Consider the following 20,975-nt stretch of genomic DNA (forward strand, 5'->3'; position numbering starts at 1 on the left):
GCTAATGTTGCCATGTCTGTCTGGCATGAAACAATTGCTGCATGCTTATGTTGCCATATCTGTCTGACATGAAACAACTGCTGCATGCTTATGTTGCCATATCTGTCTGACAGGAAACAACTTCTGATTGCTTATGTTACCATATCTGTCTGACATGAAACAACTTCTGCATGCTTATGTTACCATATCTGCCTGACATGAAACAACTTCTGAATGCTTATGTTGCCATATCTGTCTGATATGAAACAACTTCTGAATGCTAATGTTGCTATATCTGTCTGACATGAAACAACTTCTGAATGCTTATGTTACCATATCTGTCTGATGTGAAACAACTTCTGAATGCTTGTGTAGCCATATCTGTCTGACATGAAACATCTTCAGAATGCTTATGTTACCATATCTGTCTGACATGAAACAACTTCTGAATGCTTGTGTTGCCATATCTGTCTGACATGAATTAAAATTCTGAATGCTTATGTTACCATATCTGTCTGACATGAAACAACTTCTGAATGCTTATGTTACCATATCTGTCTGACATGAAACAACTTCTGAATGTTTATGTTGCCATATCTGTCTGACATGAATAAAAATTCTGAATGCTTATGTTAATATCTGTCTGACATGAAACAACTTCTGAATGCTTATGTTACCATATCTGTCTGATATGAAACAACTTCTGAATGCTTATGTTACCATATCTGTCTGACATGAAACAACTTCTGAATATTTATGTTGCCATATCTGTCTGACATGAATAAAACTTCTGAATGCTTATGTTACCATATCTGTCTGACATGAAACAACTTCCGAATGCTTATGTTGCCATATCTGTTTGACATGAAACAACTTCTGAATGCTAATGTTGGCATATCTGTCTGACACAAAACAGCTTCTGAATTCTAATGTTGCCATATCTGTCTGACATGAAACAACTTATGAATGCTTATGTTACCATATCTGTCTGACATAAAACAACTTATGAATGCTTATGTTACCATATCTGTCTGACATGAAACAACTTCTGAATGCTAATGTTGCCATATCAGTCTGGCATGAAACAATTGCTGCATGCTTATGTTGCCATATCTGTCTGACATGAAACAACTTCTGATTGCTTATGTTACCATATCTGTCTGACGTGAAACAACTTCTGAATGCTTATGTTACCATATCTGTCTGACATGAAACAACTTCTGAATGCTAATGTTACCATATCTGTCTGACATGAAACAACTTCTGAATGCTTATTTACCATATCTGTCTGACATGAAACAACTTCTGAATGCTTATGTTACAAATCTGTCTGACATGAAACAACTTCTGAATGCTAATGTTGCCATATCTGTCTGACATGAATAAAACTTCTGAATGCTTATGTTACCATATCTGTCTGACATGAAACAACTTCTGAATGCTTATGTTACCATATCTGTCTGACATGAAACAACTTCTGAATGCTAATGTTACCATATCTGTCTGACATGAAACATCTTCTGAATGCTTATGTTACCATATCTGTCTGACATGAAACAACATCTGTATGCTTGTGTTGCCATATCTGTCTGACATGAATAAAAATTCTGAATGCTTATGTTACCATATCTGTCTGACATGAAACAACTTCTGAATGCTTATGTTACCATATCTGTCTGACATGAAACAACTTCTGAATGTTTATGTTGCCATATCTGTCTGACATGAATAAAAATTCTGAATGCTTATGTTACCATATCTGTCTGACATGAAACAACTTCTGAATGCTTATGTTACCATATCTGTCTGACATGAAACAACTTCTGAATGTTTATGTTGCCATATCTGTCTGACATGAATAAAAATTCTGAATGCTTATGTTACCATATCTGTCTGACATGAAACAACTTCTGAATGCTTATGTTACCATATCTGTCTGACATGAAACAACTTCTGAATGTTTATGTTGCCATATCTGTCTGACATGAATAAAAATTCTGAATGCTTATGTTACCATATCTGTCTGACATGAAACAACTTCTGAATGCTTATGTTACCATATCTGTCTGACATGAAACAACTTCTGAATGCTTATGTTACCATATCTGTCTGACATGAAACAACTTCTGAATGTTTATGTTGCCATATCTGTCTGACATGAATAAAAATTCTGAATGCTTATGTTACCATATCTGTCTGACATGAATAAAACTTCTGAATGCTTATGTTACCATATCTGTCTGACATGAATAAAACTTCTGAATGCTTATGTTACCATATCTGTCTGACATGAAACAACTTCTGAATGCTTATGTTACCATATCTGTCTGACATGAAACAACTTCTGAATGCTTATGTTACCATATCTGTCTGACATGAAACAACTTCTGAATGCTTATGTTACCGTATCTGTCTGACATGAAACAACTTCTTAATGCTTATGTTGCCATATCTGTCTGACATGAAAAGCCTTTTGTAAGCGACAAGCAAAAGCATTTTTGAAGAAAGTGAAGTTAAGTAACTATTACAATAACAAGAGAACTATAAGTAACAGTTTCTGTCTTAGTATAATGAGCAATTCATACACATCAGCAACATGCTTACCTTCTCAATTAGCTCAATACAAGCAGCCAGGTCCATGCCAAAGTCAATGAATTCCCATTCGATTCCTTCCTTCTTGTACTCTTCTTGCTCCAGTACAAACATGTGGTGGTTGAAAAACTGTTGCAGCTTTTCATTGGTGAAGTTGATCATGAGCTGTTCCAGGGTGTTGAACTAAATGTGCAGAAAAAAAATATATATGAATTGATGTTCCCAGGCTAGCAACACTAATAGTTTTTTCTTGACTTAATTCCATATTATGTACTGTTGTGATGATGAATCGTTGTCGGGTAGTCCTGTAACTCCCTTTTTTCCCTACTTAAGGCTGACTGACTCTCATGTCTATAGATCATAAATAGTACAATTTTTATGTGATATGTGTTTCATAAGAAGGTACGGCTGTTACTGGGAGCAGGTTGGAAGCATGAGGTGGCTACAGATTTAATACTGCCATAGTAGTGCAAACTTTTTCCAGCAGTATTATTGCTAGGATTATAAATATGCAACCAGATGTGCCATCACCTGTTTTAGCATCTTAAATATACGTAATTCTGTTTCAGCATCTCACTGTACAAGTGTGTTTATATATCTTAATGGTACCTCTAAGTTCCAATTTCTGCACTCACAGCATTAAACTTTCAAGGCTGCAAAAACACAGCAGACGGCACAACCCTCATGCCCTGAAGCTTAGACTATATATAGCAATTCTAATCACATTTCCTTAACCAGATCCAAACAATCAACCATTATTTTACAGCTGGGTTAGTGGAACTGCTATGGTTACTGAGAGTGCCATATAGTATACTTAAATTAGACTTACATACTTTATGGACCCAAAACAAATTTGTATAAATAATTCACACACTTAGTTTCCAAAACATATTGAAGGATATGACAGAAAAGTTGTTTAAACAGCTCTGAATGGTGAATTAGCACACAGAAGAGAAAACACATAAAAATTTACTTTATGCCTTTACAGTAACTCAAAATATTGACATCTAGTAATTAAGATTAATATATTTTATATCATCAATGATTTATGTTTGAATACATTCATGGCATAAATGCCAACAAGACCACTTTCAGACAAATCATGAGATACGCTAGAATAATTACATTGAGAGTTTTAAATTTGCTGAATTGGAACTTACATCAAAAATTTCAAAACCAGCTATATCCAGGACACCAATGAAATACTGTCTCTGTTGTTTAGTATCCAGTTGCTGGTTGATACGATAAACCATCCAGAAGAACATCTTCTCATAGACTGATTTACCAAGAGCACCAACAGAGTTGTAGACCTAGAAAAAATGGAAATAAGCAATTTAGGCTTGTATCCTGACACTTAATGCCAAAAATGGATGTCATTTAACATACAGTAGTACTTTAATGAAAATTATTTGATTAATTAATAATATATAATTTTATATGGTATAAAAACCATGATTGCCTAATGGCATACAAACCTGTTGAACAGTCTGACCTTTGGTTACATATTCATTTCCAACTTTTACTCTGGGATAGCATAAAGCTTTGAGCAAGTCTGCAGAGTTTAGACCCATCAGGTACGCAGCTTTGTCAGCCACTAAAAAGAATGAATGAGACTTTTTAAATATTTGTACACAAATCAAATGCATAATATTAAATATATTTTCATTTATAATAAGTGACCAGCTGCACAGCCTTATTCTTTATATAAAATGCATGGTCCCGTATAAGCAAGCCCATCAATAGTTAACACTTATCACTTTGTCAGTATCTATGTAAAACAAACATATGCATGAATTCCTTGCTAAACACCAGTTTTTGAGAGTCTTTTTAACATTTTTGCTTGTTACAAGTTCTATACAAGTGTACCGATGCTTACAACTGTTACTAATTATTTGTAATAGTGATGATTACTTTAGATGTTACTGATTGCAACCTTTGTCTTTTAAAAATATAAATCCCATTTATAAAATAATCACTAGAATTATAGAAGGAAGAACACAGAATGAAAGAAAAGTTATTCAAGATCAAAATGAAAAATAATTAAAAAAAAATATGAGCAAATATCACATTCCTTTCTTTTATAACAAATTATCCATAGTAGTCTTGTTAACTATGGTAGATAGGTAGTGGTATTGGTGAAAAGAGTAGCACAGCTTCATGGAACGATTTCCATGTGACTCTCCCAGAATACTATATATTCCAATATGGGTTATTTTTACATAATGTTTAAATCTGTTTTATACTGTTTTATAGGGTTTCATGTAAAATGAACAGCTTGACATTATCCAATGGTATTTCTGATTGTTTTCCAGTTTACCTTCAAAAATGCATGTGGTATGTGTGACAACAGACATTTTTTAATTAATTTGTTGTGTAAGACTTGTATAATTATTGTGTCACTAAGAATAGATGGCTGGGCAATCCTGTAAAAGTGCAGGATTCATTATGCTCACAAGTTCAGCCTTGGTAGGATGTCAGGACAGTCCAATCCTGACCGGGGGGGGGGGGTTCCCTTATTTTCAGTCTGTTCAGAATACTGGACTAGCCCTGACAGACTGCAGGATAATTGGTGTTTAGCCTTTATTTATTTATTTAGCTCCATTGCGTGAGACATTTATAAATTTAGAAGAACAAACATTGGTATGTACCTTTCCTGAGAATACTCATTTTCTAATATTAGTGGCTCACCAAAAAATATTTTGAATTGAAGAATTGTAATTATTTAACATCACTAAACTATATGAAAGAGCTTCAGAATATATGATGCATTTGCATCTTTGCCTAGCTAAAGCTGGCAAATGATTTATCTACATACGTCTGGCATCATTGCATTACCTTCAGTCCCTTCTGGTTCAGCCTGCTCCTCTCGTTGTTTCTGCTTAAATCTCATGTTCCCATAATGCATCACTGCACCTGTCAGCTTGTAGATGCCAATTTTTTCTTCTGGGGTGAAACCTAAGATGTCAATTGCACCCTATAATTTATAAAATAAACATATTTTTATAGTCAAGTTTTTTACTGGACTTTAGAACTAACTGAAAGAAAATGCAGTGTATCATTCACTCATGCAGATTACATGACTGCCTATGAGGAAAGTTAGATGGTATGCATAATGTCCATATTATAGATACATGTTTTGCATTGTTAGTACATAGGTACCAGTGCATTTTTGTTAAACATTAAATATTTTATTTGGTAGTTATATACTTGATGAGAGCCAGTAAATGCCGAGCTGATGGTTTAATATGCTAGCTGCATAGCAGCAATTCTGTGACAATTAGCTATGTAACAAAATCTTTTTCTTGGTTTCTGGGGCATTTAACAAAGAAACGGTAACAAATGTTTTATTTGAGAATTATGCTATTAAGTTATACAGGCATTCACGTCTTAATGTTTTGAAGGCTATAGCTACTGTACTTACATCTGTCGCCATTAACTCTTCTGCGTCATCAATACTTGGCACCGTAATCTCACCCTGACTCACGTATGGGAAGTCATATGGGTTAGTGGAAATCAGAAGCATCTCTGAAAAACAATTTGTAAAACTAGGTGAAATACTATCCTTGTTTCAAATACAAAAGACACTGAAGGAAAAGCAAGAAAAAAAAATATTTATTCTTAACTTACCGATTAACTCAGGCTTTTTATTGCTCATAATTTGGTAGAAGATGTGGTAACATCGTTCAGCTGAAAGCTGGAATGTTACTCTAGATTTTTCTAGAAGATCTGTTATAAGAATATTTTGAACTATGAGTACCTTTTGGTCATTTTCATGTTGAATAATAATATCCAAATGTGTATTGTTTGTTAATACTTACAGGCTTCGATATCAGCGGAAGCCAGCTTTCCTGTGGTTCCAAAGTGGATTCGAATAAATTTGCCCTAAAGAAAAATGAATAGCAAGAAATTATTTCCAGAACTTACTGATGTCAGTTGTACACCTCTACTCTCACCATCTATCTGTACAGACAAATTAACATATATATATATATATGTGTATATATATATATATATATATATATATATATATATATATATATATATATATCAACATGTATACATCAACATATGTGCATAGGCATGTTGGCAAATATGTATTTTAATGCACACAGCACTTATGTATATGTATGTGTGTGTGTGTGTGTGTGTGTGTATGAGTGTGTGTGTGTGTGTGTGTGTGTGTAGCATGCATATCAAATTATGAATTTGTGAGAGGTTAACCATGTACATCAAGTTCTTGCCAGACTAATCATAAGTAACCTTGACATGGAAAGTGCAGAAGCCACCAAAGCTGCTTGTGGCATGAAAATAAATTAGCAGTGCTTAATTTAACTTCAAACAGCCTTCTACTATTAAGACCAGAGTAGTCTTCCTTGTTTTCATTATGAAGTATCAATGGCAGCCTTTAATTAATGGTATCACAACGACTATGTTAAACAACCACTTAAAACGTAATATATTTAAATTGTAAACTTACAAAGCGAGATGAGTTGTCATTCCTAACAGTCTTGGCATTACCGAATGCTTCCAGCAGTGGGTTGGCCTGGATAATTTGATCTTCCAGAGTTCCCTGAAAATGTTACAAATAAATATCAATATCCATTTAGTCAAACAAAGGCTTCTGCTTATGTAGCTTCATGTTCATTACACAGTACAAAGAGATCGAAAGAACAATGGCTTCAAGGTGATAGCAATACTTTCTTCCCTAGGCCTTTGCAATACGACTTGCAGTTATGCCATTAAAGTGCTGTACTGCAATATAAGTTGTTGAGCTTTACTGAATATATTATATACTTTCTGTCTGCTTTGACTAACTGTACATTCTGCATCCATTGGGCATTTTTACTGTCGTTGTTTTCTGATTCTGTAATACAATATGGTATACAGTGTATCATTTAGATAAGTCATTCACACTATCTTAATTAGAAGACCTTATATTTTATTATATATTATGGCATTCACGCTTCAGGGACACATCTAGAAATGAGCGACTTACATATTACATATTATATACTGTATGATTGTCTTGTTAAACTTTTAGAAACAAGTTACATATAATATTTTAACTAGAAAGTGCCACACAGCTAGAATGTTACACTAATAAATATATCCGCTTTAGAATCCAAATAAGGACTAAATTCTCACCTGCATCTTACTCTCTGTCTCCTTCTTCTTGTCACCCAAGGCTGCAATCGTTGCAAAATACTGGATGACACGTTTTGTGTTGACAGTCTTCCCAGCACCAGATTCTCCACTGTGTACCAATTGCAAATGAAATTAGTGGCCATCAGTCATAAGACATAATTAGAACAAAAATACAGTAAGTTAAATTTTTGTATTAAAAAAGTTAGTCTTACGTGATAAGGATTGACTGATTTTCACGATCTATCAAAAAAAAATGTTACTTAGTCAAATGTAATTCAAAAGAAGTACGTTGCTTACTGAAATTTTATGTTCATTAGAATGTTACAATTGATGGTATATGTGACCATAAACAAACAGCACATTGTATTAAATATACAGTACTTCTTCTATGCAGCTGTGTTCTTAAATGTACTGCATTTCTAGTAAGTGAGTGATATGCATATGGCTTAATGACAAACCCGCTGGCCTAACTGGAAGCCTAATATAATCTACCTACCTCTCTTTATGTTTGGATATCTTTTATCAGAATATACATGTCAAGCAGCAAGAAACAGAGCATTCAGTTTAACAAATAGAAGCCAAACAGGAATGAGAGAAGGGTAATTCAAACACCTATGACAGTAAACAAGCCTGACTGCATTACTAAGATGGCTCACAGGATTAAGGCTGAGAGCTGCTGCTGCAGGGTTTGATTCTTCCTACCCTTGTTTGCCTGCTGTGGACATTGAGCAAGTCACTTAACCAAACAATGTTTCTGGGGTGCCCTTGAAAAGAGACTGTATGTCCAGTTGGCTGGCTCATTAACAAATGGGTATAATAATAACTGCACATGTGCATCATTATACAGTTTTACTTAAGTTTAATTTTGTTAGTCTACCATAAATACATTAGACACAAGGGTCTCATTTCAGGCGTGATCCAGGTGCACTGGTTGGTGTCATTTCAGGTGTGATCCAGATGCACTGCTAGGTTGGACAGGTGCACTGCTAGGTTAAGTAACTTATCAGATTCATAGAGCAGATGAAGGGAGACTGACATAATCTGATTCAGAAAAAAATTCATTAGCAAAATATATTTTCATCCTCTCCACTACTGCCAGACTATTGCAGCCTGTATGACCATTTTTTAATTGCTGCTTGATTATTCTTTGATAAACTCCCTGGACTTCTGTAAGATGGACCTTTCTAAACACACACAATTTGTAAAGGAAGCTGATGTTGTCTAGTGGAAGAAATGATGTACTGCACCTGTAGCTCATTACCTCTGATGACATTTTAGTGAGCCGAGCTAAGTGATGACTTCATAACAGACAGCCTTACCTCTCCATCGCACTCATTCCTTAATCATCACATTGCTCCCAGTTATGCAAGTTCCAGTCTAGCCTCCTGCTTGTGGCCACATTCCTTGACTCTTCTGTAATATCTACCTCCTATTTAGCAGAGTAGCAGATGGCTTGATGGTGTCCATACATTTGTTCCACTCTAGTTCCCTTTTCATGCAAGAAACTGATTTGATTATTCTGGAATAACTGCATCTTCAGTAAGCCTTTGTTGCTCAGCATACTATAGCCCCTTGGTTTCATGTTGCATGACAGTCATTCCCCTTAACTTTGTTCCAACTTGACCAAACAAGTTGTCTATTGAACTTATAGAAAAACATGTATGGCTGGTCCATGAATGGCAAGAGAATGCTTCAGTATTCCTATATTTTCTAGCACCAACTTAAGTTTGCTTTTTAAATGTTATGGTAAATAAGAATATGGGAACATTCCCAAGATAAAACACGCAAGGATTCCATTTCAAGACATAAAGACCTGTTGTTATTTATAACATTTCAGTTATAGAAAATGGTGCTAATGTGATTGACCTATATTAGACAAAAGTGACCAGGTATCCATTATTAGTTAGTAAGACAGTTTTCTTTTGTTTAAGCACTAAGAAAATGTTATTGCAGTACTAAATTAAATAAATGGCAAACATTAAATATGTTTGGATATTTCCAAGTTACTCACCAGTTAACATGAACTGATATGCATTGTCAGAGATGGAGAAGATGTGGGGAGGAGCTTCCTGACGCTTCTTTCCCCTGTATCCAGCAACTACCTCTGGATTATACACTGGCAACCACTTGTAGGGGTTTACAGTTACACAGAAAAGGCCAGAATAGGTCTGAAAGAGAAATATGCCAAGAGTTAAAAGCAAACATTTTAAAAATATTTGTTACAGAAGTTATTTTATTTTGTTTTACTCACGTAGATCATCCAGGCTGCATAACGCTCTTTGAGGTTATACAGCACAGCTGGTTCATGAAGGTGAGTCATCATGGCCATGTCTTCAATTTTATCAAACTTAGGAGGGTTCATAGGAAAGATTTGGCCATCCTTAACTGTTACAGTCTTTAAAATTAAACAAAAACAGTTTTATTGACTTAGAAATGTGTTTGCTTCATAATGTAAAATTATAAACTCAGGAAGTTTGCACACTTACTCTTCCATCTTCTGTTTTAACGGTAGCTTTGCCACCTTCCTTGCTTATGAGAGTTCCCTTAACATAAGCTACTTTGTCATCTGCCACAAACGTTGCTGACTTGGCATCAAATGGGCGATTCTGGGCTTCAATCCTTTCTTTCTCTGATTTTCGGAGAAAGGAGGCAGCAGCCCCAAATACTCCCATTTCTGCATCTGAGCTCATGATTGCAGCTCACTATAAAATAAAATGTTCTGCTTTTGATTCTTGGACAGGCAACAAGGAAATAAGATGTAATGAACTGAACACACACAAAAGAAAGCATGACTGGACTTTTACAACTGAAAATAATAAATATCTCTTCACTAAAGCAAGTATAATAAAAAGCTTAATAATGGGTGTAGGTAGAAATAAATAAATACATGTACACATAAATAAAGCTGAAAAATGTGCCACACTATGTTTTATTTTTATTTTTGATTTCTCTTACAGATCAGTAACTACTGCTAGCTGATAATTAGATGTTCTTCCTATCACAGTAGCTTTGGCATGTGGTGTGCATAGTGCTGTTGGTGAACCTAGAAGGCTAGGCTAGTGCACAGCATCACCAGTCAAAATGGTGTCTTCATATAGGGCAGCACAATATCACCAGCCAAAATGGTGTCTTCATATAGGGCAGCACAATATCACCAGCCAAAATGGTGTCTTCATATAGGGCAGCACAATATCACCAGCCAAAATGGTGTCTTCATATAGGGCAGCAGAATATCACCAGCCAAAATGGTGTCTTCATATAGGGCAGCACAATATCACCAGCCAAAATGGTGTCTTCATATAGGGCAGCACAATATCACCAGCCAAAATGGTGTCTTCATATAGGGCAGCACAATATCACCAGCCAAAATGGTGTCTTCATATAGGGCAGCACAATATCACCAGCCAAAATGGTGTCTTCATATAGGGCAGCACAATATCACCAGCCAAAATGGTGTCTTCATATAGGGCAGCACAATATCACCAGCCAAAATGGTGTCTTCATATAGGGCAGCACAATATCACCAGCCAAAATGGTGTCTTCATATAGGGCAGCACAATATCACCAGCCAAAATGGTGTCTTCATATAGGGCAGCACAGCATCACCAGTCAAAAATGGTGTCTTCATATAGGGCAGCACAATATCACCAGCCAAAATGGTGTCTTCATATAGGGCAGCACAATATCACCAGCCAAAATGGTGTCTTCATATAGGGCAGCACAATATCACCAGCCAAAATGGTGTCTTCATATAGGGCAGCACAATATCACCAGCCAAAATGGTGTCTTCATATAGGGCAGCACAATATCACCAGCCAAAATGGTGTCTTCATATAGGGCAGCACAATATCACCAGCCAAAATGGTGTCTTCATATAGGGCAGCACAATATCACCAGCCAAAATGGTGTCTTCATACAGGGCAACACTGCATTCGCCAAGATGTGCCCTTGAACTATCTGTTGCATCACAGCTTCTGTGTATCTGCAGTGGGTGTCCCTTAACTGCTTTTCAAGTGCTTTCTTACAGCCTTCTATTTATAGAGTTTCATTAATGTAACATCCTTTCTTAGGGAAAGAAAAGGCTTCAGCTGTTGGGCTTCTGTAACTTATTTTAGCATTCCAAGCAGAGCTAGATATGTAGACTTGCTGCTTCTCCACTATTGTACTCATTTTACAAAATCAGTGAGAAGGTTCACTTAAGTACTTGTTCATAAAAAGAGGGGACAAGAAATACATAATGTTTCTTCAGTCTGGATGCTTTTTCTTTCAAGGCTATACTGGTATTAAAATAATTCCTGGGAATGGCATTCATTTCAGGTATATACCACAAAAAAACACACAAACTGCAACTAGTTGGTGATAACTTAAAAACTGCATAATGGAAAAATAATGCCTAAGGAATGGCTTTCAATTCAAGTATATATCACAAAATTAAAACACTCCAAAATGCAACTACTTGATGAAAAGTTCAAATTGCACAACAGAAAAATAATATTTGGAAAATGACTTTCATTTCATTCAAGTATATACCACAAAAAAAAAAAACAGTCCAAACTGCAGCACATTGGTGAAAACTAAACTGGACAACAGAAAAACAATGCCTAGGGAACAACATATGAATGACTTACCTGTGCTAATCAAGACACTTGTAAAGCTGATGGCCAAAAGATCTTGAGCACTAAAAAAGTGAAAAAATACCAGTCATTGAGAGTATGGTTATTTATTGTGTTTGCTATGAAAGTATTTCACTTTAAATCATCTTTCCATGCACATCATACTGAAAATGCAATGAAAATAACTGATGCTCTTATTAATAAAAGAAAATTAACTATTAAATGTATACTAGTATGGCATGGCTGTCTTAGATATCTAAGACAATCAGCAACCCTCATGCTTCTACAGCTCAGAATACCTGCATTCCTGCCCTAAGGAAGCAGGAGTGCAGGTCAGTACACCTCATCTTCTTAGTTCTAGTGTACAAACATCATGGTTACTGCAAAGTTTGTTCAAGCATGTAGACAGCTTGTAATGTTCTCTTTCAGTCTTTTATTTTTTTATTACCATTATTTTTTGTACAAGCATTAGCATGCCTTAAATTTACTTTTGTAATCCATGTGGCAACTTTGCATTCTAATCCCATTTCATAACTGCCCTCCTTGTGTGCATCCTTTTGTCAATCTCTAATACTGTTGTGATGGATGTCCAGATAGGACTGTAGAACATTTGCTGAGTTTGATGTGCATGTGCTTTACAAAGAGGCATTCACTTTAATATATAGTATTTAATGTTTTATTTTTGTGGAATGCAACATTTGAAAAATGCTTTATTGTATAAATACTGCCTCTTCAGGTGGTGCTCTATTACAGGTATGTGTTTATAGTATAATAATATAAAACCCCATTAACATAGGATGCATATTTCAGATATAAGAATGTGTTAATTATAATATTAACTATATTTGAAGTCATTCCGAGATCTGCAGATAATTACATGTGTGTGTAACACACACACACACAATTTTCAAATTTCTCAGCAGACTGAATTTTCAAGAAGAGTTGCATAATTCACAAGCTTGTTCTGTTTTGTTCTAGTATTTGAATTTTGTTTTGGCAGAGATGTGCTTAACTTTGTTTCCCCTTTACTCTCTCTGCTCTGTTATAGTTTAGTTTCCAGGCAGGTATAACACTGTAACCTCCATCCTTCCAAGTACTGCCAATATGCAATTCTTGTAAGCGACTGATAAGAAAACCAAAAACCAATATAAAGTTTATACTTAACTTAGAGCAAGCCATAATGAAAAATCCATACATTGTATTCAGTTTTTGTGTAATTATTTTAACGATTTCTTCAAAATCTTTCATGCACCTATGATTTGTTGGACTCTTGCATGGATTTAGAAGAGCCATTGTTTGGAGAAGCACAAAACGGATCGATTTCTGGCAAAATGATGAAAGCACATGCAAAATGTTTTTTTTTATAAACATTTGCGCTTTACTTAACAGTCCTTGCGTTTTACTTCAACATGACATATAATGGATCATCATGCATTCCACCCGAGCATACCCCCTTGATCCTGATGCGTTGTCATGTGTTACTTCCAGCAATGCAATATAGCATGCATTTTCCTTCAAGACTCCTCTTAAAAAGAAAAAAAAAACAGAAAAAGTATGGCACCACACATATTCCAAGTCTCCAGTGAGCTGCCACTATAAAGTTAGGATTTGTTTATTGCCGTTTCCCTTTACGGATGATGCAACCACAGGCTGGTACCCACACAGTCGCATCACTAGGTTCCCTCTGTGCACCCACTCTCCCCATACACACCTCCTTTACCAGTTAAGCAACTTACCTGTAGATGAACTCACTGATGGGTAAAAATATGGGTTGATATGGGCCTCTTTTATACAGAACAGGCTGTACACGCAGCTGCACCACCATCTATATTTGGGCAATAATGAGCCCGTCCTTGACCCGATTTGGCTCATGCTGTCACTTTGTTAGACGCAAAGTGTTTGGCCGTTTGATAGCCTTCCCCTCTCCCCAAGGACAACGATCTTGGCTAGTTGCCTTATCAATTTGGTAAGGAATTTCACTGATAATTTTGGGAGGCATTAGTCACTGAGGGTTTGGGTTACAGCTGCTGTACAAAGCATTGTCGTCTTCCTTGCAATGCAAGTACAAGTAATTATTAATGGGATTGAAATGCAGTGAGTCCATATTTGCTAGTTTATAAAACGGCGGAGGGTTCGTTCTAAGATAGGACCAGTGTCCTTTTTTATGAGAAACGTAGAAGGAACTGCTCACCATTATTGAAATGTGCAAGAAAAAACTATTATTTGCTGAACTGTAATAAAACAGAAATCCAATGCGTTGTACTTAGAAATAAACTTTGACCAAAACTTACAAAATCAGCAGTGATCAACTAAAATCGGTTCTGGGCTATAATATTAAAGCGTGTTTATTTCATTTCAGTTTTAAAGTGGTACTCGTGAACTTACAGATGCTTGTGTTGACTAAACACTGGTAAGAGAGTCGATGCTCTTATTAATTCCAGCTCCGGTTTGCAGACAAGTAAAGACGGAGCATGATGATAGATGGGGAACGTGCCGGGAGACAATAAATAAAGTTCCACTTCACGAGCCGACTGCCCGCGCGGTCTGCAAAGCAGATCCGGTTACCGGGCTACAGGCGTATCACCCTCTGGCTTCACTTTGCTGGCGAGATGTCCCTTCAGTTTCCTTTCCCCTTGCTAGCGAGATCATAGCGGGAAAGCAAAAGTTGAACATGAACGGACATACCGTCTCTCAACTGACCCTGATTTTGCCTCAAATGTCAACTCTGTAAAGCTGGTGACTTTTGGAGAAATGTAGTGAATTGCAGATTAATTTACATGTCCTTATTATTCTTTATATATCTAAAGTTAATAGTACTAATATTTTACAAGTGTCCCTAATTATCCCCTAAGCATTTATCACTGAGACATATGAATGTTAAACTAACGATGACTAAAGAGCTTAAACAGTTAGGATTTGGAGCAAATATTGGCTGATTTACACAGTTTTGAAACTGCAGACATGCATTTTGTTATTTCAGATAAATAAGTAAGGTCGATTAACAGAAGTGGACCTACCTTTCTGTCATTTAATCTGCAGGGATGAAGGCAATTCTGGCACTTGACTGGAGCTGCAGACTATATCACAGCATACTTTTCAGCCAATAAACATTAAAATCATAGCTCTGGCCTTTAGAAATCATAGCAGAGGGTCGAAAAGAGAAGCAGTTTGTTATATTTTACAATAGAAAATCTTTGCATACTAGACCTTATACAACTAGTGGTAGTGAATTTTTATACAGGCTTACTTTATGTGTTTAATAAAATATAGTCCGACTTATGAGGAACATTATAAATCTGAGAAGAGTAAGGCTAAATCTAAGGCCCCAAATCGCGTCTGAGTCAGTCACAGCGGTTGAAAGGTATGCTTTGCAGATAATGACAGTTAAACTTTTCCTTTTTTAATTTGCTGTAGGAAAAGGATTCCAGCTTCTCCGAGGTGGATAACCCAGGGTTAAGGACAGTGTGGAGTAAGATATGGTGCTTTGCCCCCCTCGTGTCTACGTGGGTAAAGCAATCAAATACCCCTCAACTGTAACTCGGGAGAAATGTTACTCAGTCTGAGTCCTAAACATTTCATGTTTCACGCTATTCCACAGTGACGGGGTCTGTCACACACTCATTATATTTTTTAATAGAAATCCTAGTCAGAGAAAACCGATATCATATATCTTGTTAAATCATGAAAATAACATCTGGTAAGTATAAAGTAGCAGTAGCATGATTTAACCAAATTGTGAGCTTTCTAGCGGAAGTTGCAAGCAAGTATAAAGTGCTCTACATTTTGTCCATTGGTTCCTGAGTGTGAGATGTAAGGGTACACATTTTTTGGAGATGGAAGGTTGAAAACCCCACATTTAAGAATTAAGTTATGTTACAACTGCCTTATATGTATGGTAGCACATATCTGTTCCAATGACTGCTTTTCAAAATGTCCCCTCTATCGGAAAACAATGACTTCACGTTTTTAATGCAATTGAGGACAGCTTATTAAAATGTTATAGCACTGTCTGGAGTCTGGTGCCACTAATTTAGAAAAATCACACAAGGAGATCGTTGGTAATTTAGTGCCAAGTCTACAATAGAATTGTGGATGTTTAGTAGCCACTGCAATTAGGTGATTACTGACGAATGCTCAACCATTGTCTCCTGAAATTGGGGTACAAGCTGCATGCAATATCGCCCCAGGTATCATTATTTAATACAATTTTCGCATCAGTCCATACAAGAAAATTATGTTAGGTTAGCTACCATCATTCTTAACTAATTCATTAATCTGTAGCAGTAACTGCAAAGTTGTATAAGTAATTCTTAGTGCCTTCATACTAAACCTAACACCACCTAAGTAAGACACCATTTATTTTGCAGTAAGGACGGGTGGTAATGCCTGCTTGTCAATAATGTTCAAAGTGTCATTTTTGCAGTGTGTATCTTTCATAATACTGTTGATAAAAGGGGATTGCCCCCACCCCAAACATACCTGCCAACTGTCCAGTGTTTTTGCAGGTTATCCATATTTTTGCCTCTTATTTTTGTCTGTTCCTCATAAAAAATGTGGTTTTCTGGCACATCACTGTGGATACCCCCCCCCCAAAAAAAAAAGAAATGACAAACATTTGAGTTTCAGACTTCATATCATTCAGAAAATGTTTGCTAATACAAATCATGTTATTCTAGTAACTTTCTAACTTTGCAAGAGCAATATTAAAAATCTGTCCCTGTTTAAGGTCCTTTGCCCCCCCCCCCCCATTATTTTAGGCTTTGTTCACGTTACTTGCACTAAGAGGTTTAGAGATGTGACCTCAAAGGAGTATTAATGGAACATAAACTTTGGAGAAAGATATCCTTGACAGTTCTGTTTGCTACGTATTTGCTAACACATGGATACACCTTGCCAGTTTGTTTGTTTGTCTTTTTGGCTTTTCCCGGTTAGGGGCCGCCACAGCGGAACTCCAGTGCGCTAATGATTGGCAGTAGATTTTTATGGTGCCGAGTTGCCAGCTCAACGCCCAACCTTCAGCGAAGGATTCACGCATGTCTTTTGGAGGCCACTCGACCACGGGGAGGACATGGACACTCCTTGCCAGTAATACTTTTAATTTCACCAGATTTAGTGCATAATACATCAGTGAAATAACAGCAGTCGGCTTAATTATGAGCAGAAATCATACCTCTCAACAAAATTGGGGCAAATCAAGAAATACGCAGCGACAATCAGGGACACTTTTAAAATATCAATACTATTAACTTAAGATGTTGTCAAAATAAGATAATAAGAATTAATATGCATTTTCTAAAGTAAGTCTATAACTGTAATTATTGTCATTATTCATTAAGTGTAATTTGGCACATTAACATAAACAATCACCAGCTTTAGGGGGGATTAAAAGGAATAGAGCTAAAATTTTAATCAAAATAAGAGACATCCCTGAAAATCAGGAGGTATGAGCAACATTCTTAGTTCATAGTTCATTACTAGGCTAACTGTTCTTGCGAGCCATTTCAAGCCTAGCCAGTTATCCCATGTGAGACTCAAACCCTGCACCCTGTGTTTACAAGGCAAATGCCTTAACCATCAGGCCACCCTCCTATCCACTTTGCACTTTCGGTAAATATTACAGAAAACTGCACCCATGGCCCTAAAAGCTGACTACACTTACAAGAAAAGAGAAACAAAACCCTTTTTTTTCTACATGCTGCACAGAAATGGATATCAGATTTTAAAACTTTCACAAGGATCATGAATAACACTGTCCTCCTAGGATATGCCACATTATTATACCAAGAAAGATAAGTAACATTGTCCACCTTAAGCACCATTACTGCAGGATATGCATAGCTTTCAATCCCTTCTTTTTCCTATCTATGTGACACACAATTACTGGTAACTGGGAAAGACAGGTGACATATTTATGATAAAATATGAAACTGAAAGTGTAAAGCACAGCAAAACCAAATACACAAGATGACAGTGTTTGTGGACTGGCAAGCGTACATAGATTTTATGACTTTGTACCATACTTCTCAGCTGTCCTTGATTTTGCAGAAAGCCCCCAATTTTGCCTCATACTCTTGCCCTGTCCATGGTAAAACTTCTAGTTTTCTTTCTAATAAATAGCTAAGGATAACAGTCAGTCAATGATGTCAGGCATTGATATTTAATGTTCAGAAAATACATGTTGATGCAAAACCAATTGTTTTATTAGCTGTTTAACTAAATTGAGGTAATATTTAAAATTTTGTTCTGATTTTTGTCTTTGTTTCCCATTATTTTTTTGGTTTGTTCCTGGTTTTTGAACAAATAAATTGCATGCTTTGCAATTTAAAATACTGCTGGGCAATGAATGAAATCTCCTTTCTTGTACAGTGCAGGATCGTTTGACAGCTAAATGAGTGGAAACATGGGAAGTGTAATTATGCTTGCATGGAAAGCCTGACTGGAGCGTTTCGATTATTTTAAACCTGGGAGGTGTAATTATGATTGCATGGAAAGCCTGATCTGGAACTGCATACTTCACTTCACCTTTGCTTGTTAGAATACAACCAGTCTGTAAAGGAGAAAATAACTGTTTTTTATTACCAGCTGAAGAAATAAGTAACAATTTTGCTTGCTTTGGAATGTCATAATGCTGCTTACACCCTGCTCATCAAAGTAGTCTTAGTACATTTAATTTCTATAAATGATTGTGTCCTGCCATGCCTGTGAGTACATTATATTTAATAGGCAAACTGTTTCAACTTAAGGAGTCTTCTATTTGTGACACATACCTACAAACACCTGTAAGGAAATAAAAATGGTTATATAAAACAATATAAATTAATTACCGGAAGTATGGTGGATAGTCCAATTCTCAATTAAGAGAAATAGCATATATGCAGGCTAAGTGTCACATGCAATGAATCTAATGAATGTGCCGTTATATACAGGGGAATATTCAGGATGGTTAATACATTGTCTGGTAATTAAGGACAATATACTGAAATACATGTATAATGTGTACATAAGAACTGTATCCATTTTTTCTAGGATGCAGAATATATGGACACATAAGTTTACACTAAGCACTCACTGAGTTTTGTTAAATTCAGCATAGTCCAAATTTCTAATGCCTTCAGGTAAAATGATCCAGCAGTGATACAGTAAGAATAATTGACAATAAATGATTTTCCCATTAAAGCCACCTACAAGTATGCACCATGCTCTCCATAAAGATAATCAATTTCAGTGTCTTTTTTGTGAGGCCTCTAGTGGAGGAGCATGATAATTGCAGCACGGTTGGGCTTTTTATGTACTGTCTTAAAAATGTTTCAGCTATGACACATATAGAGGCTATCTGGTTCACTAAGAAAGCATCAGCTGAAGACAATAGAAGGCCATGTAATATACTACATGCATTTAGTCTTATGGGTGTGTCAAAATGATGGTACTATATGTAGGGAATAAGGCTGGAGAGGATGTCCATAGTACAGATATTACCCCATGTCCAGGGCCATTGTAAGGAAGGTGCTTTCAGTGGACATGTCCGGTCTTATCCATAAGGAAATTAGAAAGACACGTACAGCACCATTTTGTTAAAGGCACTTTTATGCCACTTATTTATTTATGTTAATTTATTTATTTATGTGTTTGCTTATTTATAAAATAAAGACAAATAGCAGCAGTATTTCTTTAAAAATACATAAATAAATAAACAGCCTTCTGCCACCTAGTTCAAAGCAGCAGCAGCTGTGGTGTCTGGTGGAGAAGGTGCTGCATACCTGACCAATTAATTTGTGAGGTTTCTGCTCCTTAACTAATCTGTGAATCATCAATGAGGAGAAAGCCTGCAGATATTAAACAGTAAAGTTGATGCAGTGGATGTGGTGGAGAAGACCAGCAGTAGCTGGTGGTAGCATGATGTATTTCTTCATTTTCTATGTAATCCTGCCAGGCAAACAGATATGGAACTTAATAAAAGAACACACAAGGCCAATGGTAATTTCCAAAAATCTCCAAAAAGTTTATATAAGCTCTTTCGTTGAAGAAATAATCTAACTTCTTAAGACACAGGAGAACAGTTAAACATTCAATTTAAAATATTCCAAAAGGAAATGACATCAGCAATGAATGACATCATGAATAGTCCCATAATTATAAAAAATAAATATGAATAAAAATATGTTGTTTATACAATACTACTATGAATAAAGCTATATTAAAGCAAATCATGTTAAACAAAAATAGTTTATGTACACCAACTGTAAAATACTACCTCCCAAACAAAACTTGTTCATCTTTGAAGTGCTTTTAATTTTAAAATACACTTCAAAGAGCAATATTTATTGAGACCTGGATAGGCAGAAGCATTAAGCTTCAACTGCCAATACAATTCTCTATTTTTTAAAATTAATTGCCATGGGCCACCTCTCTTGTTTTTTGTTACCTGCTCAATAAGCATGTATTCAAAGGATTGACCCTCATATTCCATGATATGACTAGCCAAAGCATTATTGCCATTACAACTGCCAATACTGTATTGGTGTTCATAAATTCCCTCTTTAAGGTGTCTCTCAGTCTTACCAATATAAAATGCAGCACAGTATTGGCATAAGGCAATTTAGACAACCCCAACACTTTCACAATTAAATCTGCCTTTCAGATAGTACA

General features: G+C 36.0%; 1 protein-coding gene across 1 annotated transcript in view; it reads right to left on the reverse strand.

Moving 5' to 3' along the window:
- LOC122789095 (myosin-4-like) overlaps positions 1-10,418 on the reverse strand; it is an 82,420-nt gene extending 72,002 nt beyond the window's left edge. Inside the window, exons 1-13 of the mRNA XM_044056295.1 lie at positions 10,203-10,418; positions 9,968-10,111; positions 9,728-9,884; positions 7,929-7,956; positions 7,717-7,825; positions 7,049-7,141; positions 6,390-6,453; positions 6,199-6,297; positions 5,993-6,096; positions 5,407-5,545; positions 4,047-4,165; positions 3,732-3,881; positions 2,584-2,754 (exon numbers count right to left, since the gene is read on the reverse strand). Coding sequence (XP_043912230.1) covers positions 2,584-2,754; positions 3,732-3,881; positions 4,047-4,165; positions 5,407-5,545; positions 5,993-6,096; positions 6,199-6,297; positions 6,390-6,453; positions 7,049-7,141; positions 7,717-7,825; positions 7,929-7,956; positions 9,728-9,884; positions 9,968-10,111; positions 10,203-10,406 — 1,581 coding nt within the window. The 5' untranslated portion in view covers positions 10,407-10,418. The remainder of the gene's footprint in view (positions 1-2,583; positions 2,755-3,731; positions 3,882-4,046; positions 4,166-5,406; positions 5,546-5,992; positions 6,097-6,198; positions 6,298-6,389; positions 6,454-7,048; positions 7,142-7,716; positions 7,826-7,928; positions 7,957-9,727; positions 9,885-9,967; positions 10,112-10,202) is intronic.
- Between the last annotated feature and the right edge of the window lie 10,557 nt (positions 10,419-20,975).

The sequence above is a fragment of the Protopterus annectens genome, chromosome 14.part0 (genome assembly GCF_019279795.1).
Source record: "Protopterus annectens isolate FY-2018-M chromosome 14.part0, PAN1.0, whole genome shotgun sequence".
NCBI lineage: Eukaryota > Metazoa > Chordata > Ceratodontiformes > Protopteridae > Protopterus > Protopterus annectens.